The sequence below is a fragment of the Anomaloglossus baeobatrachus genome, chromosome 1, assembly GCF_048569485.1.
Source record: "Anomaloglossus baeobatrachus isolate aAnoBae1 chromosome 1, aAnoBae1.hap1, whole genome shotgun sequence".
NCBI lineage: Eukaryota > Metazoa > Chordata > Amphibia > Anura > Aromobatidae > Anomaloglossus > Anomaloglossus baeobatrachus.
Window position 1 is genome coordinate 16,917,943 of NC_134353.1, and position 20,124 is coordinate 16,938,066.

General features: G+C 43.1%; 1 protein-coding gene across 1 annotated transcript; it reads left to right on the forward strand.

The window, feature by feature from the left end:
- Positions 1 to 916: 916 nt before the first annotated feature.
- Positions 917 to 19,814, forward strand: LOC142289885 (vomeronasal type-2 receptor 26-like). The gene is made up of 3 exons (XM_075334105.1): positions 917 to 966; positions 1,032 to 1,126; positions 18,881 to 19,814. The coding sequence occupies exons 1-3, from the start codon at positions 917 to 919 to the stop codon at positions 19,780 to 19,782; spliced, it is 1,047 nt and encodes a 348-aa protein (XP_075190220.1). The 3' UTR covers positions 19,783 to 19,814.
- Positions 19,815 to 20,124: the final 310 nt, after the last annotated feature.

A 20,124-nucleotide genomic window follows, 5' to 3' on the forward strand; every position in this document is an offset into this window, starting at 1 on the left:
ATAACATTGGGAAGTGGAAATATAACATTTAGTGATCTTTTTTTTTAGCTTCAAGTTTGTCAGTTACACAAGGGTTAAATGATTAAAATGGACCCCACAATTTATTGCGCAATTTCTCCCGAATGTGGTGATGTCCAAAGTGTCATTAGAAACTACTGTTTGGCCACGTGGCAGGGCTGACCAGGAAGGAGCGTTATTCAGCTTTTGGAGCACAAATTTTGCTAAAATAGCTTGCGACAAAATTTATGGAGCCCCTAACATGCCAGAACAGCAGAAACGCCACAAAAGTGACCCCATTGTACAAGTTGCACCTCTCAAATAAATTATCGATGGCTGCAGTGACTATTTTGTAGCATGTTTACCATGCTCTTTCCTGGAGTATTACAAATATGCCAGTTTAGGGCCCATACATTTTGACCCCATATATTGTAGTGCCTCCATACATTATGCACAGTTTTGCTTCGGGAAACATGCACCCCATAAATGGCTAAAAGTGCTCTCCCTTCTACAATAATGCCACACATGGCCACTTATGGTTGTTTAGGCACAGTGGGGTTCAGAAGGAGGGGTCATTTAGATTTGGGAGCGCAGAGGTAATTGGATTGAATTTGAGTGGTGGGAGCCTTATCGCATTACCAAGGACTTTGTTCTACCACTAACATGGGACCCCCCTCACATTTCCAGGAACAGATCATGGACCCTAATAGGGCCTGGTTTTGTGGTGGTAAGTTATGGGTTTTATTGGTAACACTTTGGGATACAGAACATTTTTTGATTGTTTTCTATTTATACTGAAAAACAACTGTGGATGGAGAAAGCACAATAGGGTCTTATCACAAATAACAGTAGTATGAACAAAGGTGTTCAACTCACCTACTAGGGTTGTGAGAGGCACAACTCCTAGTAAAGCTTTAGGATGGTAAAAGCAGCAGCCCCGGAGATGCCACGTGTAAAGGAGAATGAAAGGTTTGTATGCCACGCTATCACCAATGACTCAAATTGATTATTCCATTTGTTTATTTCTTTCACAGGTCAGGTCAACGCGTTTCAGGAATTAACCAAGCCCTTCATCAGGACATTAGGAATGTCAAACTGTCTCTTGATGTTCCTAATGTCCTGATGAAGGGTATAGTCAATCCCTGAAACGCGTAGACCTGACCTGTGAAAGAAATAAAGAAATGGCATAATCAAATTGTGTAATTGGTGATAGCACGGCATACAACCCTTTCATTCTCCTTTACACTACTTCTACTGAAAGCAGAGTCCACAGCACCCTGGTCAAAAAAATAGACCACCTGTGTAGTCCACACACATTCAGCAGTATAGGGACGCACATCCAAAATCAAGGGATTACTTGATTTAACATATACCATGAGAATAAAGTGATGACAGCGTCCCACTAAGGGAATTCAATCCATATTTATTCTTGTTCCATTGGATGAAGAAACAGCAACGCTTCAACCGATGTGGTCTTTTTCAAGCATAATGTGTAATACCAAATACCTGGTTTTTTATACAGAGATCAATGAATCAACCACCAATTAACACAAAGCGGCCCCTTCTTTACATAGTAAACATACAAAACATGCATCTCAACAGAGATCAATACAGATTAACATAGATCACATTCCCCAGGGGGTTACACATATCATAATCCATCCAAGCTTACCTGAATCAGATCATACAGAACTGTCTAGCATTACCTACATACAGAAACCGCGCCATTCATCTTTAGACACTTTAGACTCCATTTGGCATCTGTTTCATTAGTGTCCATCTTTTAGGTGTGCAGACACCTGTGGTCATCCATATTTGTGCTCGAAAAAGACGCCTAAAATGAAGGGACATTGCCAGAACATAGACTGGACGGAGTAGTCCAAAGTGACTCCATCTGCCTCATTAGAGTAAGTGGTTCTCTTTGGGGTTTTGCCTGAATCACATTTTTTGGTATTTTCACTGAAACCCAGATGTAACACTCAGCAAGCAGGATAAATGTCAGCCAAGCCTTATGCGGGCTTTACACATTACGATCTATCGTGCAATTGCACGAGCGATCGTAACCGCCCATGTCATTTGTGTATCACGGGCAATTGATTGCCCGTGGCGCACAAAGTCATAAATCCCCCGTCACACATCGTTCAGCGTCACAGCGACGTCACAGCAGCGTCACTGAACCGCCGCCCAATAGAATCTGAGAGGCGGAGATGAGCGGGGCGAACATCCCGCCCACCTCCTTCCTTCCGCATTGTGGGCGGGATGCAGGTAAGGAGAGGTTCCTCGTTTCTGCGGTGTCACACAGAGCGATGTGTGCTGCCGCAGGAACGATGAACTACATTGTTACTGCAGCAGCAACGTTATTCGAGAATGGACCCCCATGTCACCGATATGCGATTTTGCACGTTTTGCGACAATGCAAAATCGCTCATAGGTGTCACAAGCAACGGCATCGCTAAAGCGCGGTCGCAAACTCCGTGACCCCAACGAGATCGCTTGAGCGATGTTTCAGCGTGTAAAGCGGACTTTATTCTGATTTTTGGGAGGAAGAATGAAGACATAGAAAGCAATGCAGTAATACTTCTTGGGTTTATTTTGACGCCGTTCACCATGCGATATCAGTGACAGAACGGATTTTATTTAGTGAAATTACAGCAATAATAGATTTATATCTTTTTTAAAGCTCTGCTTCTATGACACAGTAAAAATGTCTTTTTTATAATAAATAGTTTTTCTGTCTCAATATTCTGAAAGCTGCAACTGTTTTATTTGCTAGTGAAGAGAGCTGTGTAGGGTCTTATTTTTTGTACAACAACTTGTAGATTTATTTGAGACTGTTTTGTGGCACCTAACTTTTTTAATCACTTTTTATTCAGATTTTTCAGATGAAAAATTTTAACAAAAACAAGCAATTCACTTAATTATTTTTTTAGTTTTTTTTGCTTGGTTCACTGTGCAGTAAAAGTGATAAGACCAATTAATTCTTCAGGTCAGTATGGTTACAGGGATACCAGACTTAGGGTGGCTTTACACGCTGCAACATCGCTAGCCAATGCTAGCGATGGCGAGCGTGATATCACCCGCCCCTATCGTTATGCCGATATGTGAAGATCGCTGCCGTAGCGAACATTATTGCTACGGCAGCGTCACATGTACTTACCTGCTCGGCGACGTCGCTGTGACCAGCAAACCGCCTCCTTTCTAAGGGGGCAGTTCGCTTGGCGTCACAGCGACGTCACTAAGCGGCTGCCCAATCAAAGAGGAGGGGCGGAGATGAGCGGGACGAACATCCCGCCCACCTCCTTCCTTCCTCATTGCTGGCGTGTGGCAGGTAAGGAGAGGTTCTTCGTCCCTGCAGCGTCACACGTAGCGATGTGTGCTGCCGCAGGGACGGGGATCAACTTCGCCCAAGCGACAACAGAGATAATTGGGAGAGGACCCCCATGTCAACGAGGAGCGATTTTGGACGTTTTTGCAACGATCCAAAATCACTCCCAGGAGTCACACACAACAAGATGGTTACAGCAGCCGGATGTGCATCACAAAATCCATGACCCCAACAAGATTGCTGTAGCGATCTCGTAGCATGTAAAGCCCGCTTTAGGCTCTGTGCGCACTAGAAAATGGAATTTTCTTAAAAAAATTCTGTACCCTCTGAAAGATTACCGCACCTGCATTAAAAAACCTGTAAAATGGTCAGAGTCTCCAGCGGAAAATACTCCAGGATTGCAGTTATTATAGTTCAAAAATTTCTTCTTGCGATGCAAGTTTTTTATTAAAATATTTTCATAAAAATCAGATCCACAAATTCAGGCAAAAAATAAGGTCCAAATAAGGAGTAGTAGCCTCTCGGACTACGCGTTTCGGCATGTGTGCGCCTTCTACATGGTCCTCCTGCATTAAAAAAACGCAGCAAACCGCAGCCGAAAACCGCATGCGGTTTTACCGTGGTTTTGTCGTGGTGTTGCCAAGTTTTTCCTCGGGTTGGTACCTGTGTTTTTATGCCTTCAATGCAATAAGTCATGTTGAAAAAAAAAACTAAATAAATATGTGTTGTCATTTACTTCTTCTTCTTAGATAAATAGATAGATAGATAATGGATGGATAGTTAGATAGACAGACAGACAGACAGACAGACAGACAGACAGACAGACAGACAGATAGATAGATAGATAGATAGGTAAATAATGGATGGTGTTAAAGCTGGGAGACTTTATTAATCGACTCAGGTAGCAACAAATGATGGTTGGATCGGCAGCTGAATCCTGGAGACGCTCAATAAGAAAGGCGCATAGCCAGTGTCTTAGCTCAAGAGTATCACACCTCTTTATTGTGATAGCGAGAATATTTAAAGGTTTCTGGAGTGGATAAAAATAGATATGTTGCAATGAGCGAGGGGTTTCTGGCCATATTAAATGTTTCCAGAGTAATTCATCAATTTTGACATTTTTATAGAACATCTTGCAATTTTGGCTAGGATGGACATTCTTTGGGTCAATTTGACCTTGATAATTACAATATTACAGAATGTGATAACAAACACTCCTGCCAAAAATACATCTCTCCATTCTACTCTGCTCTGTACAGTGAGGGAGGGTCATAAGGTCACAATGCTGCAGCTTCTAAACCCCCCCCCCCACTTCTCCCTGCTTTGCTGAACTGACAGGATAAGTCACGGAGAATAACAGAGAATATTACCTTCTATTAACATTATTAACTTATTAGTTAATGGGTTAATATGCTTAAGTCACAGTTACAGAACCCAAATTGAAATAAATAAAACAATAGCAGAAAATGTTAAGCAGTAGCAAAGTTCAGGCAGCAGAGACTTTTAAGCAGCTTAATATACTATTGTAATAGTTACACACAAATAAGGATTACAAGACAAACAGGGACAGACAAAACTAAAAAACAAATAACAAGACAAGACAAGACTACATATAAGACAAGCACAAACAACATACAATCTACCTGAGGACTTCTAGTTTCCCGTTTATATTCCCCTGAGACTGACTCGTGTGTCTGCTACCTTCCTTGAAGAGAAAAATATTGTTGAGATCAAAAGCTCTACTTACCCCGGGGGTATTCTCTGTTCAAGGCAGGGCAGACTGCTTTGTTCAGTGGCAAATAAATTCAAAGAGGAAAGATTGAATCTCGCTGGGGCCTCCAAATTGTTAAAGGCGGGAGACTTTATTCATCGACTCAGGTAGCAACAGATGATACAAAGAAAAACTTTAGGATCAGCTCACCTCTGGATTTGCTGTGGCCGGTTTAGAGATCAGTGCACGGACAGCCAGCGGGCCGGATCCCGGGATAAATAAAGCCAGAAAAAAATGTTTCATCCAGCACTTAAAGATATAGTAACCCAATTCCACGAAATTCACAGACTTGATAAAAACATTGATTTTATTGGTGTACAAAAGTACAAATAATTAAAATCATTGCATCTTATGCGTTTCAAGCCGAACAAGGGCTCTTACTGATATGCTATAAGTTAGAGCCCTTGTTAGGCTTGAAAGCGTAATACGCAGTGATTTTAATTATTTGTACTTTTGTACACCAATAAAATTAATATTGTTTTTATCAAGTCCATGAATTTCGTGGAATTGGGATACTATATCATCAAGTGCTGGATGAAACATATTTTTTTTTTTTGCAGCAACAGATGATGGTTGGATCGGCAGCCGGATCCTGGAGACGCTCAATAAGAAAGACGCATAGCCAGTGTCTTAGCTGAAGAGTATCACACCTCGTTATTGTTATAGCGAGAATATTTATAGGTTTCTGAAGTGCATAAAAATAGATATGTTGCAATGAGCGAGGGTTTTCTGGCCGTATTACATGTTTCCAGAGTAATTCATCAATTTTGACATGTTTATAGAACATCTTGCAATTTTGGCTACAATGGACCTTCTTTGGGTCAGTTTGACCTTGATAATTACAATATTACAGTATGTGATAACAAACACTCCTGCCAAAAATACATATTTCACAAGTTAATCTGTGGGTCAACACATGTTGCTCGGAGAAATAAAGGGAATAATACGACAAAAATGCATTTGTCCTGCCAGGGACATATGTTCTGCAAAATTGGAAATGAGTTGTTTATCACATTGCTTATGAGAATGTAATATAATGAACTGTGATTGTCTTCAATAGAGAAGTAGACTTATAAAGACAAAATGGCTGAACGCAGAAAATGGTGTCTTCTTTAACAATGGATAGATAGATAGATAGATAATGGATAGATAGCTCATGGATAGATAGATGGATAGATAGAGGGATAGATAGATAGATAGATAATGGATAGTTAGATGGATGGATAGATAGAGGGATAGATAGATAATGGATAGATAGAGAGATAGATAGATAGATAGAAAGAGGGAAAGATAATAGATAGATAGATAGATAGATAGAGGAATAGATAGATAGATAGATAATGGATAGATAGAAGGATGGATGGATAGATAGAGGGATAGCTATATAGATAGATAATGGATAGATAGATAGATAGATAGATAGATTGAGGGATAGATAGATCGACAAAAAAGACAGGAGTCACAACCAGAAAGGACACCAGACTCATTTCAATCAGAAACTAATGAGTCTGTTGTCCAGTGATGGTTGTGACTCCTGTCTTTTTTTGTGAGATTCACTTTTTTCCATAATTTTAAAGAATCCAATAAAGAATCTGATTTTATTGAAATTTTTCCCAGAAGCTAGTTCCTTTTTCTTCACTTGTTGATGCATACGCTGATAACAGCAGCGGGATCCCGCGCTTCCATGGTGTTGGAGGATTGAACGGCGAAGTATGTGGTGAGCTGGACTATTTCTATTATACTAAAGGATAGGGTTTATCTCATTTTGATATCCATATTTATGTATTTATTTATCTGTTGTTTGTCAGCTTTTAATGCATATCAATAAATTTGGGAGTCTATGTAAGCCATTATTGCAGAAACCCCCTTTTGAGATTGTTTTTCTGTGCGATGATGACATTTTATCTGTTCCCAAAAATTCTTTAAAATTAACACCAATCTTTACATTATTTCTCCAACTGCATATAGTCTTTGGCAGTCACCTCTTTGGGGTTCGTTTTTTCTAGATAGGTGAGAGTCCCAGAGGTAGAACCCACACTTGCCAGACATCTTTGTCATATATTTGTTTTTGTCGTTTGGTGTGTTGTCTAAATGAATTATGATGTTAACTGTGAGAAATACTTAGATTTGTGTTGATCCTATTATCAGAATTGTTTGATGTTGTGGATTTTTTGATGTTGCACTTAAGGACAAGTTCCCTTGCAGCTGATCTTATGGAAATCAACAATTTGATTATATTTCTTATTAGACTCCAGTAGGTTTGTGTTCTCCAGCTTGTCCTCCAGGATCTCGTCAATCTCCAATAGAATCCTATCACACATGCTGCCATGATTGTATTCCTTGCACAGAAGGACACATATCCAATATATCTGGTAACTATCTCCAAAGCCACATAAAAAATGTAAAAAATCAGGGATGTGTATAGTTTGTGTCAAAATCTTCCTCTAAGAAAAAAATACTACTGTAAAGCTTCTTCTCTGACGTCTCCAAGAACTGTATTGAATCTGAACTATTTAATGCAAACCCAGCCTTACTAACATAGGCTAGGGTAAAAGGTTTAGTAACTAGTGGGGACCAACATTTGTATACATGTGGACTGTATGGGTCAAATATTGGACTATTACACTAAGTGTGGGAAAAAAAAAGCCTAAAACACGCATGTTTTGTGAGATAGACAGTCGTGTTTAATTTCTGGATTAAGAAGATTTTTGTTTTGTATTTTAAAAAACTAAATTAATGGCTTGTCTGTCCCACAATCGAGCAGTTCACATTCTGTGACACACAAGACTTGTGTTCAGAATTTTTCTTTAGAATAAAATAAGTACAAAGGGGTGTTGAACTTCTTGAGGGTGTGAAAAATGAAAAAAAAAAACACCTAACTTCTTGTCACTGCGATGTATCACAGACCAGTCATTTTACTACCATATTGACTCTGCAGATCCGTCTGCTCCCTGTAAAATAGCAGTGTCCATTTTTTTGTATTTTTTTTGTAGATTCACAAGAATTAAACCCATTAGCATCCATCAAAGCCTAGTCTATAGACTTTTGTCTCATTGCTCCAAACACCAGTTTCCAATTTTATTTCCCTTTTCATATTTTTTTTTGCAAACACGAGTTGACGCTTCTTGTGATGATATTGAACTTGAGGCTTCTTCGCCTTTAATCTGGCCTCCGTACAGACTTGTGTAACATGCATCACATGGTGCTTGCATGGACGTCTGTGATCTCACTATTACAAAGCATGCAAGCTGCCTCCACTGCCATGTTTGTCAAACCAAAATGATAGACACTGTTATGAGACAAATTTTGTCTCTGATTTCTTGCCTGGATGTCCACCTTTTGACTTCTGAATGGTTGGAAGGACTACATTTCGTATACTTCTAACAGACATGGCACTCACATGATGCAGTTTAAGTATTTTTTTACAAGAATTGCTGACTGTAATGACAGGGTCAGGATCTGGGGAAACTCAAGATTCTTGGACTATGTCTGCTAGCTTCTCTGATGTGTATGATCAGTGCAGGGAGACTCGAACATCGACTCACAGATCTATAGTTCATAGGCAGGCTAGCAAAAGTTAATCTCTGCTGGACTGCTTGTTAATCTCCTTAGTCTCATGCTATGGGAGAGCCAGTCACATTCGCTACCCTCCTATATATGCTGGCTGGATGGTTCCTATAGTGCCAGCTATAGTTTGACCATACTTGGCTTGGAGAGGTGACTTTATCCAGGCTTACCGGTGGTTGTGATGTTATTGTTGTGTGCAGTTGTGGTGCTAACCCTTGTTGTCCTTTTCTAGCTACACTTGCCTTCCCCTTTAGTTTTTTACTGTTTTTTTTCTCAGTGTGTGCAATGTGACTGAATTTATTTTATCCATTCCTGCTCCTACTGTTTTTCCATCACACTTCTGTTCCTTCCTTCCTTGTTGGGAGGAGGGACAGATCAGCTTTACTTAGCAGTATAGTAAAGCACGGGACTCTGGCATCACCACCATTAAGGATAGTCCAGAGAACAGGGATAGTCTAGGGTCTCCTAGCATGAGGGACAGCATAGGAGCCCCTTGGCCCTCACTATACCATAGTCACAACTGATTTCCCTGTAGCTGATAGAAGGGGTCCTCCCATGTCACCGACTTTGCCGTTCTTTCTTTGCCACCTCCTCCCACCTGTTGACAGGGGATGGGTGAACCCAAACTGTAAAGTTCAGGGTCTGTACCGAACACATGGTGTTCATGCACACGACCCCAAACACGAGCTTTCTGGGACCTTCGTTTTACAGTTCGTGTTACAGTTCAGGTCCAGAGGCTGTAAAAAAAGCACGTTATTAAAATTCATTACGATCATACTTACAGGTCCCGCAACGCATCCTGCAGACTTTGCCTCCGGGCCGCTTCTGCTTCCACCCGGTAAGCACCTGTGGCTAAAAGGACCTTCTGTGATGTCATACCCATGTGACCAGTCACGTGGGAATGTTGTATTGTCTCATTGGCTACAGACGGGTGCACCGAGATGTGAGTGTCATTGCATCATGGCACACAATCTCCCGAAAGGCAGCTGGTCAGCTGCGTCTATTTCCATGCAGCTGAGTCACTCCTCTCCTGAGAGTGGGGTGATGCAATGCGAAACGTAAGTGCAATCATCCCCTCACTGTTAGGCTGGTTCATCGCTCTGTCCAGAGTGATGTAGCAGATATGACATGGCTCTCTGTACTTCTCACTATGTATAGACACTGTCTGTGCACAGTGATGAAGCAGACCTGACATGGCTCTCTGTACTTCTCACTATGTATAGACACTGTCTGTCCAGAGCGATGTATGTTGTGAATATGTTTTCCAGTTTGGGGCTCCCTCTTGTGGTCAGTGCTGGCGGTGTGGTTGATGTGTGGAGTAAAGGCCACGCACTTGTGGAGGACTGGCAATCGGGGTCAGAATGGGCTATTTAACGGAGTAGTTTTCTCTGGTTACTTGCCGGTGGTCAATGTCTCCTGTGTGTTAAGGACATTCTGTAACCAGTTCTGCTCACTACCAGAACGTCTCTCAGATAAGTGGTCTTTGTACCTCTGCTGTTTGCTTTCCACTTTCTTGTTGTTTTTTCTGCTTTAATGCCAATGCTTGATTCCTGTTTTGTCTGTGTGGAGTTCTTGGTGGAATGGGATCATTCCCTACTGGGAGTGTCTGTATACTTAGCTCCATGATTCTGCAAGGTATTGTGTTTGTCATACTTGGTATTAATTCAGTCCCTCCTCTGTATTAGTGTTTTAGGATCCCAGTAACATCAGAGTGCTGATACAGTGGGGGAGAGGTTGTTGACCTCAGGATTTATCCATATCAAAAGTGCTGGTATATATTAGGGTTTTTACAGCTGAAGACAGTTGCTCTTTCCTATCCTTTCCTATAAAGATAATTTGGGCCTCACCTTTGCTGAATCTGTCTTTTCTGGCTTTGTATTGTGTTTTTCTATATCACCGTAGCCTTTACATGTGGGGGGCTATCTATCTATCTTTTGGGACTGCTCCGAGGCAGATTAGCTTTCTTTTATCTCTATCTGTGAGATTATTTAGTTCTCCAGCTTTGTTGAGGCATCCAGGTCATCGTAGGCACGCCCCACGGCTACTTCTAGTTGTGTGTAAGGATTAGGTCTGCAGTCTGTTAAGTTTCCAGCCACTCTGTTACCTTTTTGGGATTCTGCATTTTTTTATCCTTCTCGGTCTCTGAATCATAACAGATGTAGCAGACCTGACATGGCTCTCTGTGCTTCTCACTGTGTATATACTGTGTCTGTGCACAGTGGTGAATCAGTTGACTTTGCGCTTTGCTTCTCATTATGTATAGACTGTCTGTGTATAGTGATGTAGGAGAGATGACATGGCTCTCTGTGCTTCTCACAATGTATAGACACTGTCTGTGCACAATGATGTAGCAGAGCTGACTTGGCTCTCTGTGCTTCTCACTGTGTCTAGACACTATTTGAGCACAGTGATGAAGCAGAGTTGACATTGCTGTTCCAGTGGATTAAGTCAGACTAAGGATTTTTTTATAATAATGATGGAGTCTCTAAATGTTTTTTTTGTTTTATTCTAATAAAAAAAAATCTTTGTTGTGTTTTTTTTTCACTATTTCCTAGAAATTCATGCTTGCAATGTCTAATTTGGCATGACACCATGAATTTCGGGTTTAGTATCATCTGAGAATACAAAGCTGGTATTAATCCCTTTATTACCCAGCAAGCCACCTCCATCAGGGCCACTGGACGAGCCGGATAAAGCACCTGGAAATGGCGCTAAGAAACAGTGCGCCATTTCCAGGGGTGGCTGCGGGCCACCGAGAATACCAGCCCCTAGCTGCCTGGCTGTACCTGACTGGTGATCAAAATACGGCGGGAGCTCACGCATTTTTCTTTTAACTATTTTTTTAAACAAAAAAAATTAACGGGCTTCCCTGTATTTTGATCACAAACCAAGGTAAATCAGGCAAATGGGGGTGACAGCTTATAGCCGTCTGCTTTATCTGCATTGAGAATCAAAAATACCACAGAGCGCTATGTCACTTTTTTAATGATTTATTTATTTTTACAGTACTGTGATGTAAGGAGATCAAAGTACAGGGAAGCCCTTTTTTTTTTTTTTTTTTTTTAGTTATTTAAATAAATAAATAATAAAAAAAACCATGAGTGGGCTCCCGCTTCATTTTTTATTGCTAGCTAAGGGTAATCCAAGCAGCTACTGGCTGCTAAATCACACTGCTTGGTTTTACCTTCACTGGCAATGGAAAATCCAGGGAAGCCATTTTTTTTTTACATCTTTTGCCAAAAAACTGAAAAAAAAAAAAAATGACGTGGGCTTTGCCACATTTTTGTATGCTAGCCAGATAAAGCAGGCAGGGATGGGCTTCCCCTACCCCCAGCTGCCTATTTGAATTTGGCTTGGAGCCAAAAATAGAGGGAAGATATTTTTTCAATTATTTCATGAATTTCATGAAATAATTTTTTTTAAAAAATGACGTGGGTTTCGCCCAATTTTTGTGTCCAGCCAGGTATAATTAGACAGCTGGGGATTGGAATTCGCACTGCAGTGTGGCCCAAGTTTTCTGGGCCCCCTGCTGCAAATTGCAGTCTGCAGCCGCCCCAGAAAATGGTGCTTTCATAGAAGTGCCATCTTCTGGTGCTGTATCCAAATCTCCAGCGGCCCTGGTGCCGAGTGGCACGCTTGGTAATAAGGGCTTAATACCAGCTTTGTTTTACCAGCTAGTATTAAGCCCGAGATTCTTAATGTCAGGCCAAGTTTGACCCAGCCTTTAAGAATCTCCAATAAAGGGTTAAAAAAGACACCACACAGAGAAAAAATACTTTATTAGAAATAAATACACAGACACACTTAGGGACTCCATCTTTATTACTCCCTATCACCCCTCCATGATTCTGGTCTTCTTTAACAGATGCAGCTCTGCTATATCAGACAGCACAGGGAGGAAGAACGCTGCTGCTCCAAGTGCTGTGTAATCGAGCAGAGGCTGCGGCAGGTTGGTAAGTGGTGACATCACCGCTGCCACTGTTGCCATAGTAACCTAACGAGTGGGTTACTATAGCAATAGTGATCTCCAATCACCAGATTCCCGGTGCCGCTATTCACGGCTGTGGCATTAAGGGTGTTTTACATGCTGCGACATCGCTAGCGATAACACCCGCCCGTGTTGCTGTTTCATCATGGGGGTGATCGCTGCCGTAGCGAACAATATCACTACAGCAGCATCACACGCACATACCTGCTTAGCGAAGTCGCTGGAGACACCAATTTCCCCTTTAATGGGGACGTTTGTTCGGCATCACAGCGGCATCACTAAGCAGCCACCCAATAGCAGAGGAGGGGGAGAGATGAGCGGCTGGAACATGCCGCCCACCTGCTTCCTTCCTCATTGCCGGTGAACGCAGGTAAGGAGATGTTCGTCATTCCTGCGGTGTCACACATAGTGATGTGTGATGCCGGAGGAACAACGAACAACCAGCGGCATGTACCACCAACGATATTATGAAAAGGAGCGACGTGTCAACGATCAACGATTTTTGCGATCGTTGATCGTCGCTCCTTTTCGTCACACACAACGATATCGCTAATGGCGCCGGATGTGCGCCACGAACACCGTGATCCTGACGATATATCGTTAGCGATATCGTTGCGTGTAAAGTACCCTTTAGTGTGTGGCAGCCAATCCCTGCATGTGAGTGACTCTGTAAAGACCGCCAACATGCAGGGAGTGAGAGCCAAACATATGTCCGAGCATCTCGCCAGTACATGGTGCTCGCCAAGTATACAGAGTACTGAGATGCTCTGGCGAGCACTGAGTACCAGCGAGCATGCTGACACTCTAGGACCTTGCATGATGTCATAGTCATGTGACCAGTCTATAGCCAATGAGATAATACAAAATTCACACGTAACTGGTCACATGGTTATGACGTCACGTAAGGTCCTTTTTGATGGTTACCAGGTGGCACTAAGATGATCTTACTTGGAAGCAGAAGCGGAGGGAGACAGAGTGTGCAGGACGCATCGCGAGACCTGTAAGTATAGTGACAATGAGAAACCAAGGGAAAAATTGTGAAAACATACCCTGCTGTAACTAAATAAAAGCATAGTGCATATAAACATAGGGTACTTAGTAAACACTGTTTTTGATCAAAAAAAGCATAAAGCTATCCCACCAACGCCAAGGTGTACCCAGTTGGGATAGTACCTACACTCTCTAATATTAAAACCTTACCATGGGTCTAAAATAGGCCTCAATGTGGCTAAGGGCTGAGAGTGACCGAGTCCCAACAGGACACACACAGTCAGGGGGATTCACAGAATGAAATGTCCAGCTCACCAAGAGGGTGATCAAAAACAGTGTTTACTAAGTACCCTATGTTTATATGCACTATGCTTTTATTTAGTTACAGCAGGGTATGTTTTCACAATTTTTCCCTTGGTTTTTCTTTGTCTTATGGCTAGTGTGAACATGAGCTCACAAGCTCCATGTATACCATCTCATACTCCGGCTCACTTTTTTGTTTTTATGTAGTTTTTTTGTATTCAGTACAAATGGGGTGTGGCCCTCCCTCTTGGTGAGCTGGACATTTCATTCTGTGAATCCCCCTGACTGTGTGTGTCCTGTTGGAACCCGGTCGCTCTCAGCCCTTAGCCACATTGAGGCCTATTTTAGACCCATGGTAAGGTTTTAATATTAGAGAGTGTAGGTACTATCCCAACTGGGTACACCTTGGCGTTGGTGGGATAGCTTTATGCTTTTTTTGATCAAAAACAGTGTTTACTAAGTACCCTATGTTTATTTGCACTATGCTTTTATTTAGTTACAGCAGGGTATGTTTTCACAATTTTTCCCTTGGTTTCTCTTTGTCTAATGGCCAGTGTGAACATGAGCTCACAAGCTCCATGTATACCATCTCATACTCCGGCTCACTTTTTTATTGTTGTTTTTTTGTTTTTAAGTATAGTGACAATGTTTATTATTAACGATTTTCTTTATTTTACAGACCCCCGCCCCATCCCATAACTGTAAAGTCCAAGTTCGGGGTTCGGACGCAAGTTTGCGTTATCTCAGAACCCGAACTCGAAGTTTACAATCTCCTGAACATGAACATCGGGGGGAACGCCCATCACTACTCTTAACATTCCCTTCAGTTGTGAGCTGGGTTACCCCACTGCATACCAAACTTTGTGGCACCACAGGCACATTAATGACACTTTTTACCCTACATATAGGGTCTGTAGGTGAGCAGGGAGAGTGGACAAATATATGGTACCCGATAATATCTTTGGCTATAAACTCAATGCCCTGGGTCTGATTATACTCGATCACCTGGCCTTGGGTGCAGCCACTTTCAACGTCAGCTCTTTTCAGCACTACAAGCCACCTCTTCCTTGTCCCCCGGCTAGCTCCAGCAGATTTGTTAAAGAGGGGTATTTTAGAGATGTCCTCAGGGGGGCTTTAACCCTGCCAGCGTTCTTGGTGGGGGAATCGGTCCCCACAGATAAAGCCTCTGCTTCAGGAAGCTGCTCTCCCATCCAGTCCCAGGGTTGGATCCAGACTCCGCTGCAGTCGAAGTTCAGCTCTGGATGATCTACCGCCCCCCCACATTACATATATGGTGATGCATTATCTGTACCATGGTCACCTGTGACCTCAGAGGTCATCAGTCAGATAATGTCTTCCAGCGCCACCTCACTTCAAGCATAACTTATCTTCTTGACTTCACACAGGTGATCAGAGCTGCTGGCTGCTACCTCTCCTGCATCAAACACCAAAATGGCGCCGGCCCATAATGTGGCACTATCTTCCTACAGACATGCCCTGTACTCCAATTTTACTGCTGGAGTAACCAAACACAGACTGCTATACACAGAGGGAGGGTGGGGGAAGCAGTGAAAAGTTATGGAGTTTAATAGGTGGGCCCAGAAGAGAGTCTAACTGCAATGATTTCCCTGGCCAATCACAGTCATGCCAATTATTTTAACGGATCTTTTAAAAGAGCCTTTAACATTCTTTGAGTTCCCAGCTGCTGGGACATGTGATGGCTGGGAACTAGTACAAGAGTTCAAAGCCTCCAGGTGTCCCAACAAGAAACTGAAAGGCTCTCTTAAAGGCTCCTATTTACAGTGGTTTCCTCGGCCAATCACAGCCATTATAATACTTGCTATGGCTGTGATGGGGCTGGTAGTTTATGGTTTCTGTAAACTGAACAGTTATAGGCCAAATATCAGCCAGCAGCCGTCCGGAATAGCCACATTCATTAGATGCGACAATCCTGGGCCTCTACCCAGCTCATCCCGAATTGCCCTGATGTGGTAGCAATTGGGGTAATAAGGAGTTAATGAATACAGTAGTTAATTAAACACATACACCCGAAAAAATCCTTTATTTGGAATAAAAAAAAACACCCTCTTCCACCACTTTATTAAAATCCCCAAATACCCCTCCAGGTCTGGCGTAATTCTCACAAGGTCCCACGATGCATCCAGCTCTGCTACATGAAGCTAACAGGAGCGGCCATAAAACACTGCCGCTCTCTGTCAGCTCCACACAGCAACTGAAGTGAGCCACGCAATAAGCGGTAACGTCACTAAGGTGACCCGCGGCCACAGCTCTCAGGTGGAGGATTCCAGCTGGCCGCGGGTCACCTGAGTGACGACACTGCTGATCGTGCTGCTTACTTCAGTCACTCAGGGGATTTGCGGTTACCGGTGAGTCCTTCACCTGTGATTGCAAATTAGGCTGTGGCACACTGACAGAGCCGTGCGATGACAATGAAGTTGGGTGAAGTTTATCTGAGTTCATTCTGATTGTGTGGCTCTGTCTAGCAGCCAGCCATGTAGTATGGGGATGTAGCAGAGCCGAGTGGGACTGCAGTGTCAAAAATGCATGCAAAACACTTATCGGGAATGTTTCCACTCACTGACAGCAAGCAGAGATGATTGGGAATGTTTCCATTCAATGACTGCAAGCAGAGATGATGGGAAATGTTTCCACTCACTTACAGCAAGCAGAGATGGTGGGGAATGTTTCCATTCACTGACAGCAAGCAGACGTGTTGGGGAATGTTTCCATTCAATTGCAGCAAGAAGACGTGTTGGGGAATGTTTCCATTCAATGACAGCAAGCAAAGATGACGGGGAATATTTCCACTCACTGACAGCAAGCAGAGATGGAGAGGAATGTTTCCACTCACTGACAGCAAGCAGAGATGGAGGGGAATGTTTACATTAATTGACAGCAAGCAGAGATGGTGGGGGATATTTCCATTCACTGACCGCAAGCTGATGTGTTGTGTAATGTTTCCATTCACTGACAGCAAGCAGAGAGATGGGGAATGTTTCCGCTCACTGACAGCAAGCAGACATGTTGGGGAATGTTAAATGACAGCAAGCAAAGATGGTGGGGAATGTTTCCATTTACTGACAGCAAGCAGACGTGTTGGGGAATGTTTCCAGTCAATGACAGCAAGCAGAGATGATCAGGAATGTTTCTATTTATTGACAGTAAGCAGAGATGATGGGGAATGTTTCTATGTACTGACAGCAAGCAGATCATAGAGCATGGCTGGCTGCAAGACAGAGCAGCGCAATCAGAATGAACTCGGATGAACTTCACTCGACTTCATTGTCATCGTGCGGCTCTGTCTGCGTGCCGCGGCCTGATTTGCGATCACAAGTGAAGGACTCACCGATGACCGCAAATCGCCTGAGTGACTGAAGTGGGCAGCGCGATCAGCGGTGCCGTCACTCAGGAGACCCGCAGCCAGCTGCAGTCCACCTGAGAGCGGTGGCCGCGTGTCACCTGAGTGACATTACCACTGATTGCGCAGTTCACTTCAGTTGCTGCATGGAGCTCACAGGAGTGGCAGTGTTCTTTAGCCGCTCCTGTCAGCTTCATGTAGCAGAGCTGGATGCGTCGTGGGACCTCAAGAGAATTACGCTGGACTTGGAGGTGTATTTGGGGATTTTAATAAAGTGGTGAAAGAGTATTTTTTTTTGTCTTTTATTCCAAATAAAGGATTATGTTGGGTGTATGTGTTTATTTACTTTTACTTACAGATTAATCATGGGGGTGTCTCATAGACGCCTGCCATGATTAACCTAAGACTTAGCGGCAGCTATGGGCTGCCATTAACTCTTTATTACCCTGATTGCCACCGCACCAGGGCAATTCGGGATGAGCTGGGTTGAGTCCCAGTACTGTCGCATCTAATGGATGTAGCAATTCCGGGCAGCTGCTGGCTGATATTTTTATGCTGTGGGGCTCCCCATAACATGGGGCTCCCCATCCTGAGAATACCAGCCTTCAGCCGTGTGGCTTTATCGTGGCTGGTATTAAAATTTGGGGGGACCGTATGCCGTTGTCTTTTAATTATTTATTTATTTTACTGCCCACCGGCGTCTGTGATTGGTTGCAGCGAGACAGCTGTCACTCAGCGTGGGGTCGCGCCTGACTGCAAACAATCATAGGCACGGGTGGGCGAGGGAAGCAGGGAATATGAGATGGCATAATGAGCGGCCGGCATTTTCAAAAGCACTAGAAGACGCAGCAGTGTGACAGCCGTGCAGCACCGTGCCTGTGATCAGTCAGTGATCGGTAAGTATGAGAGAGGGGGGGGAGAGGGAGAGACCGACAGAGAGAGAGACCGAAAGACCTGCCTTCTGTTGGTCATAAAAGCGATTTAAGGAGCTGCTAGCAGCTACTGGACACTGTGTTCAACCCTTACAAGGACTATTTATTAGTTGGACCTACGAACGCTGTCCCGCACACAGTACAGTCTATCTACACCGCCAGCTCCATATGGCTGCGTGTTCACAAAATGGTCTCTGCCTTATATAGGCCCTATGACGCTGTGCAGCCAAGCCAATCACAGAAACACCACAACAAAGATGGCTGCGGCGTTACTGTGAGGGCAAGCAACGTCAGATGTGTTCATTGGCTGGAAAACAGGCGCCAGGAAGTTAGAAATGAAAATGAAAGTATCGAAGCGAATACCATATTAGCCGTCGGATACCGAATATCTCGAATACCGCATTATCCGTTGGATACCGAATAGTGGCGAATACATTCGCTCATCCCTAATGAAGACCTTAGTTTTACTTTTAATATTAGTTTATTCTATACACCTACCCTTAATAATGGGCACATTCAGCCTATTTTAGACAATTTTGATACTGACAGTACACTACCTTATGTAGCATTTAAAGTTGAGCGGTCTAATAATATGTAACACAAGGTGTATTCCTTATATTATTTCCAGATCCTGAAAATTGTCACAAGTGTCCTGATGGGAAATGGCCAAATGAAGACAAAGACAAGTGTATCCCAAAAACGATGGAGTTTCTGTCCTATGAGCAGGATGTAATGGCCGCCGTCTTATCCTCCATGTCTGGACTATTTCTTATCATAACCATCCTTGTATCTGGGATTTTCATTTTCTTCTCGGACACTCCTATAGTAAAAGCCAATAATCGTAACATCAGCTTCATTCTTCTTCTGTCCCTCAAGTTGAGTTTATTATGTGTGTTCCTGTTCATTGGTCGCCCGGATGATACAACCTGCATGCTACGACAAATCTCCATTGGAGTCACCTTCACTGTTGCGGTGTCTTCCATCCTGGCCAAGTCCATCATGGTTACCATCGCTTTCAAAGCCACCAGACCTGGAAGCTCCTGGAGGAGATGGATGGGGGCGACACTGCCCAATTCTGTAGTGCTGATCTGCTCCTTCATTCAGTTTCTGGATGGTATTATTTGGGTGTCGGTTTCTCCTCCATTTCAAGAGCTGGACGAGGACTCTTATCCAGGAAAGATCATCCTTCAGTGTAATGAAGGTTCTGTTGGGGCATTTTATTTCATGTTGGGTTATCTGGGGTTCCTGGCCGCTGTGAGCTTTGTTTTGGCTTTCATGGTGAGGACATTACCTGATATCTATAATGAGGCCAAGTACATCACCTTCAGCATGCTGCTCTTCTGCAGCGTCTGGATCTGTGCTATCCCAGCGTATCTGAGCAGTAAGGGGAAGAACATGGTCATGGTGGAGATATTCTCCATACTGGCCTCAGAAATTGGGATACTGGGCTGTATATTTTTCCCCAAATGCTACAATATTATTATGAGGCCAGAGATGAACAGTAGAAGACAGTTCCTGGAGAAACATTAATTCATGTATGGTTTATACGTCGGACACTATTAATAACACCCTACACATCTAATATATAAAGCTCATTGTGTGTATGTATGTGTGTATGTCCGCTAAAGGAATCCGCACCGTAGCATTTACAATCACGAAATTTTGCACAGACACCCCATATGACCCAGGGAACATCGTAGACTATGTTTTGACAGAAAAATGGAACCCCATGCTTTACAGTTAGTCTCTAAAATCCTGCCGCCATTAAACTGAATGGAGATGGGAGCTACAGTTTATTAATAGCAACAGTCAATGGTTGCTATAGGAACAAAATAAACTGTTAGTATTAGCTTATGTGTGAGGTAATAAGAT

Bases quoted from the DNA above. Each gene is read 5' to 3' on its own strand.
- LOC142289885 (XM_075334105.1), top strand. From the start codon at position 917: ATGGTAAAAGCAGCAGCCCCGGAGATGCCACGTGTAAAGGAGAATGAA. The intron at 967-1,031 runs GTTTGTATGCCA...TTTCTTTCACAG, and splicing joins CGTGTAAAGGAGAATGAAAG to GTCAGGTCAACGCGTTTCAG. The intron at 1,127-18,880 runs GTATAGTCAATC...TATTATTTCCAG, and splicing joins TCCTAATGTCCTGATGAAGG to ATCCTGAAAATTGTCACAAG.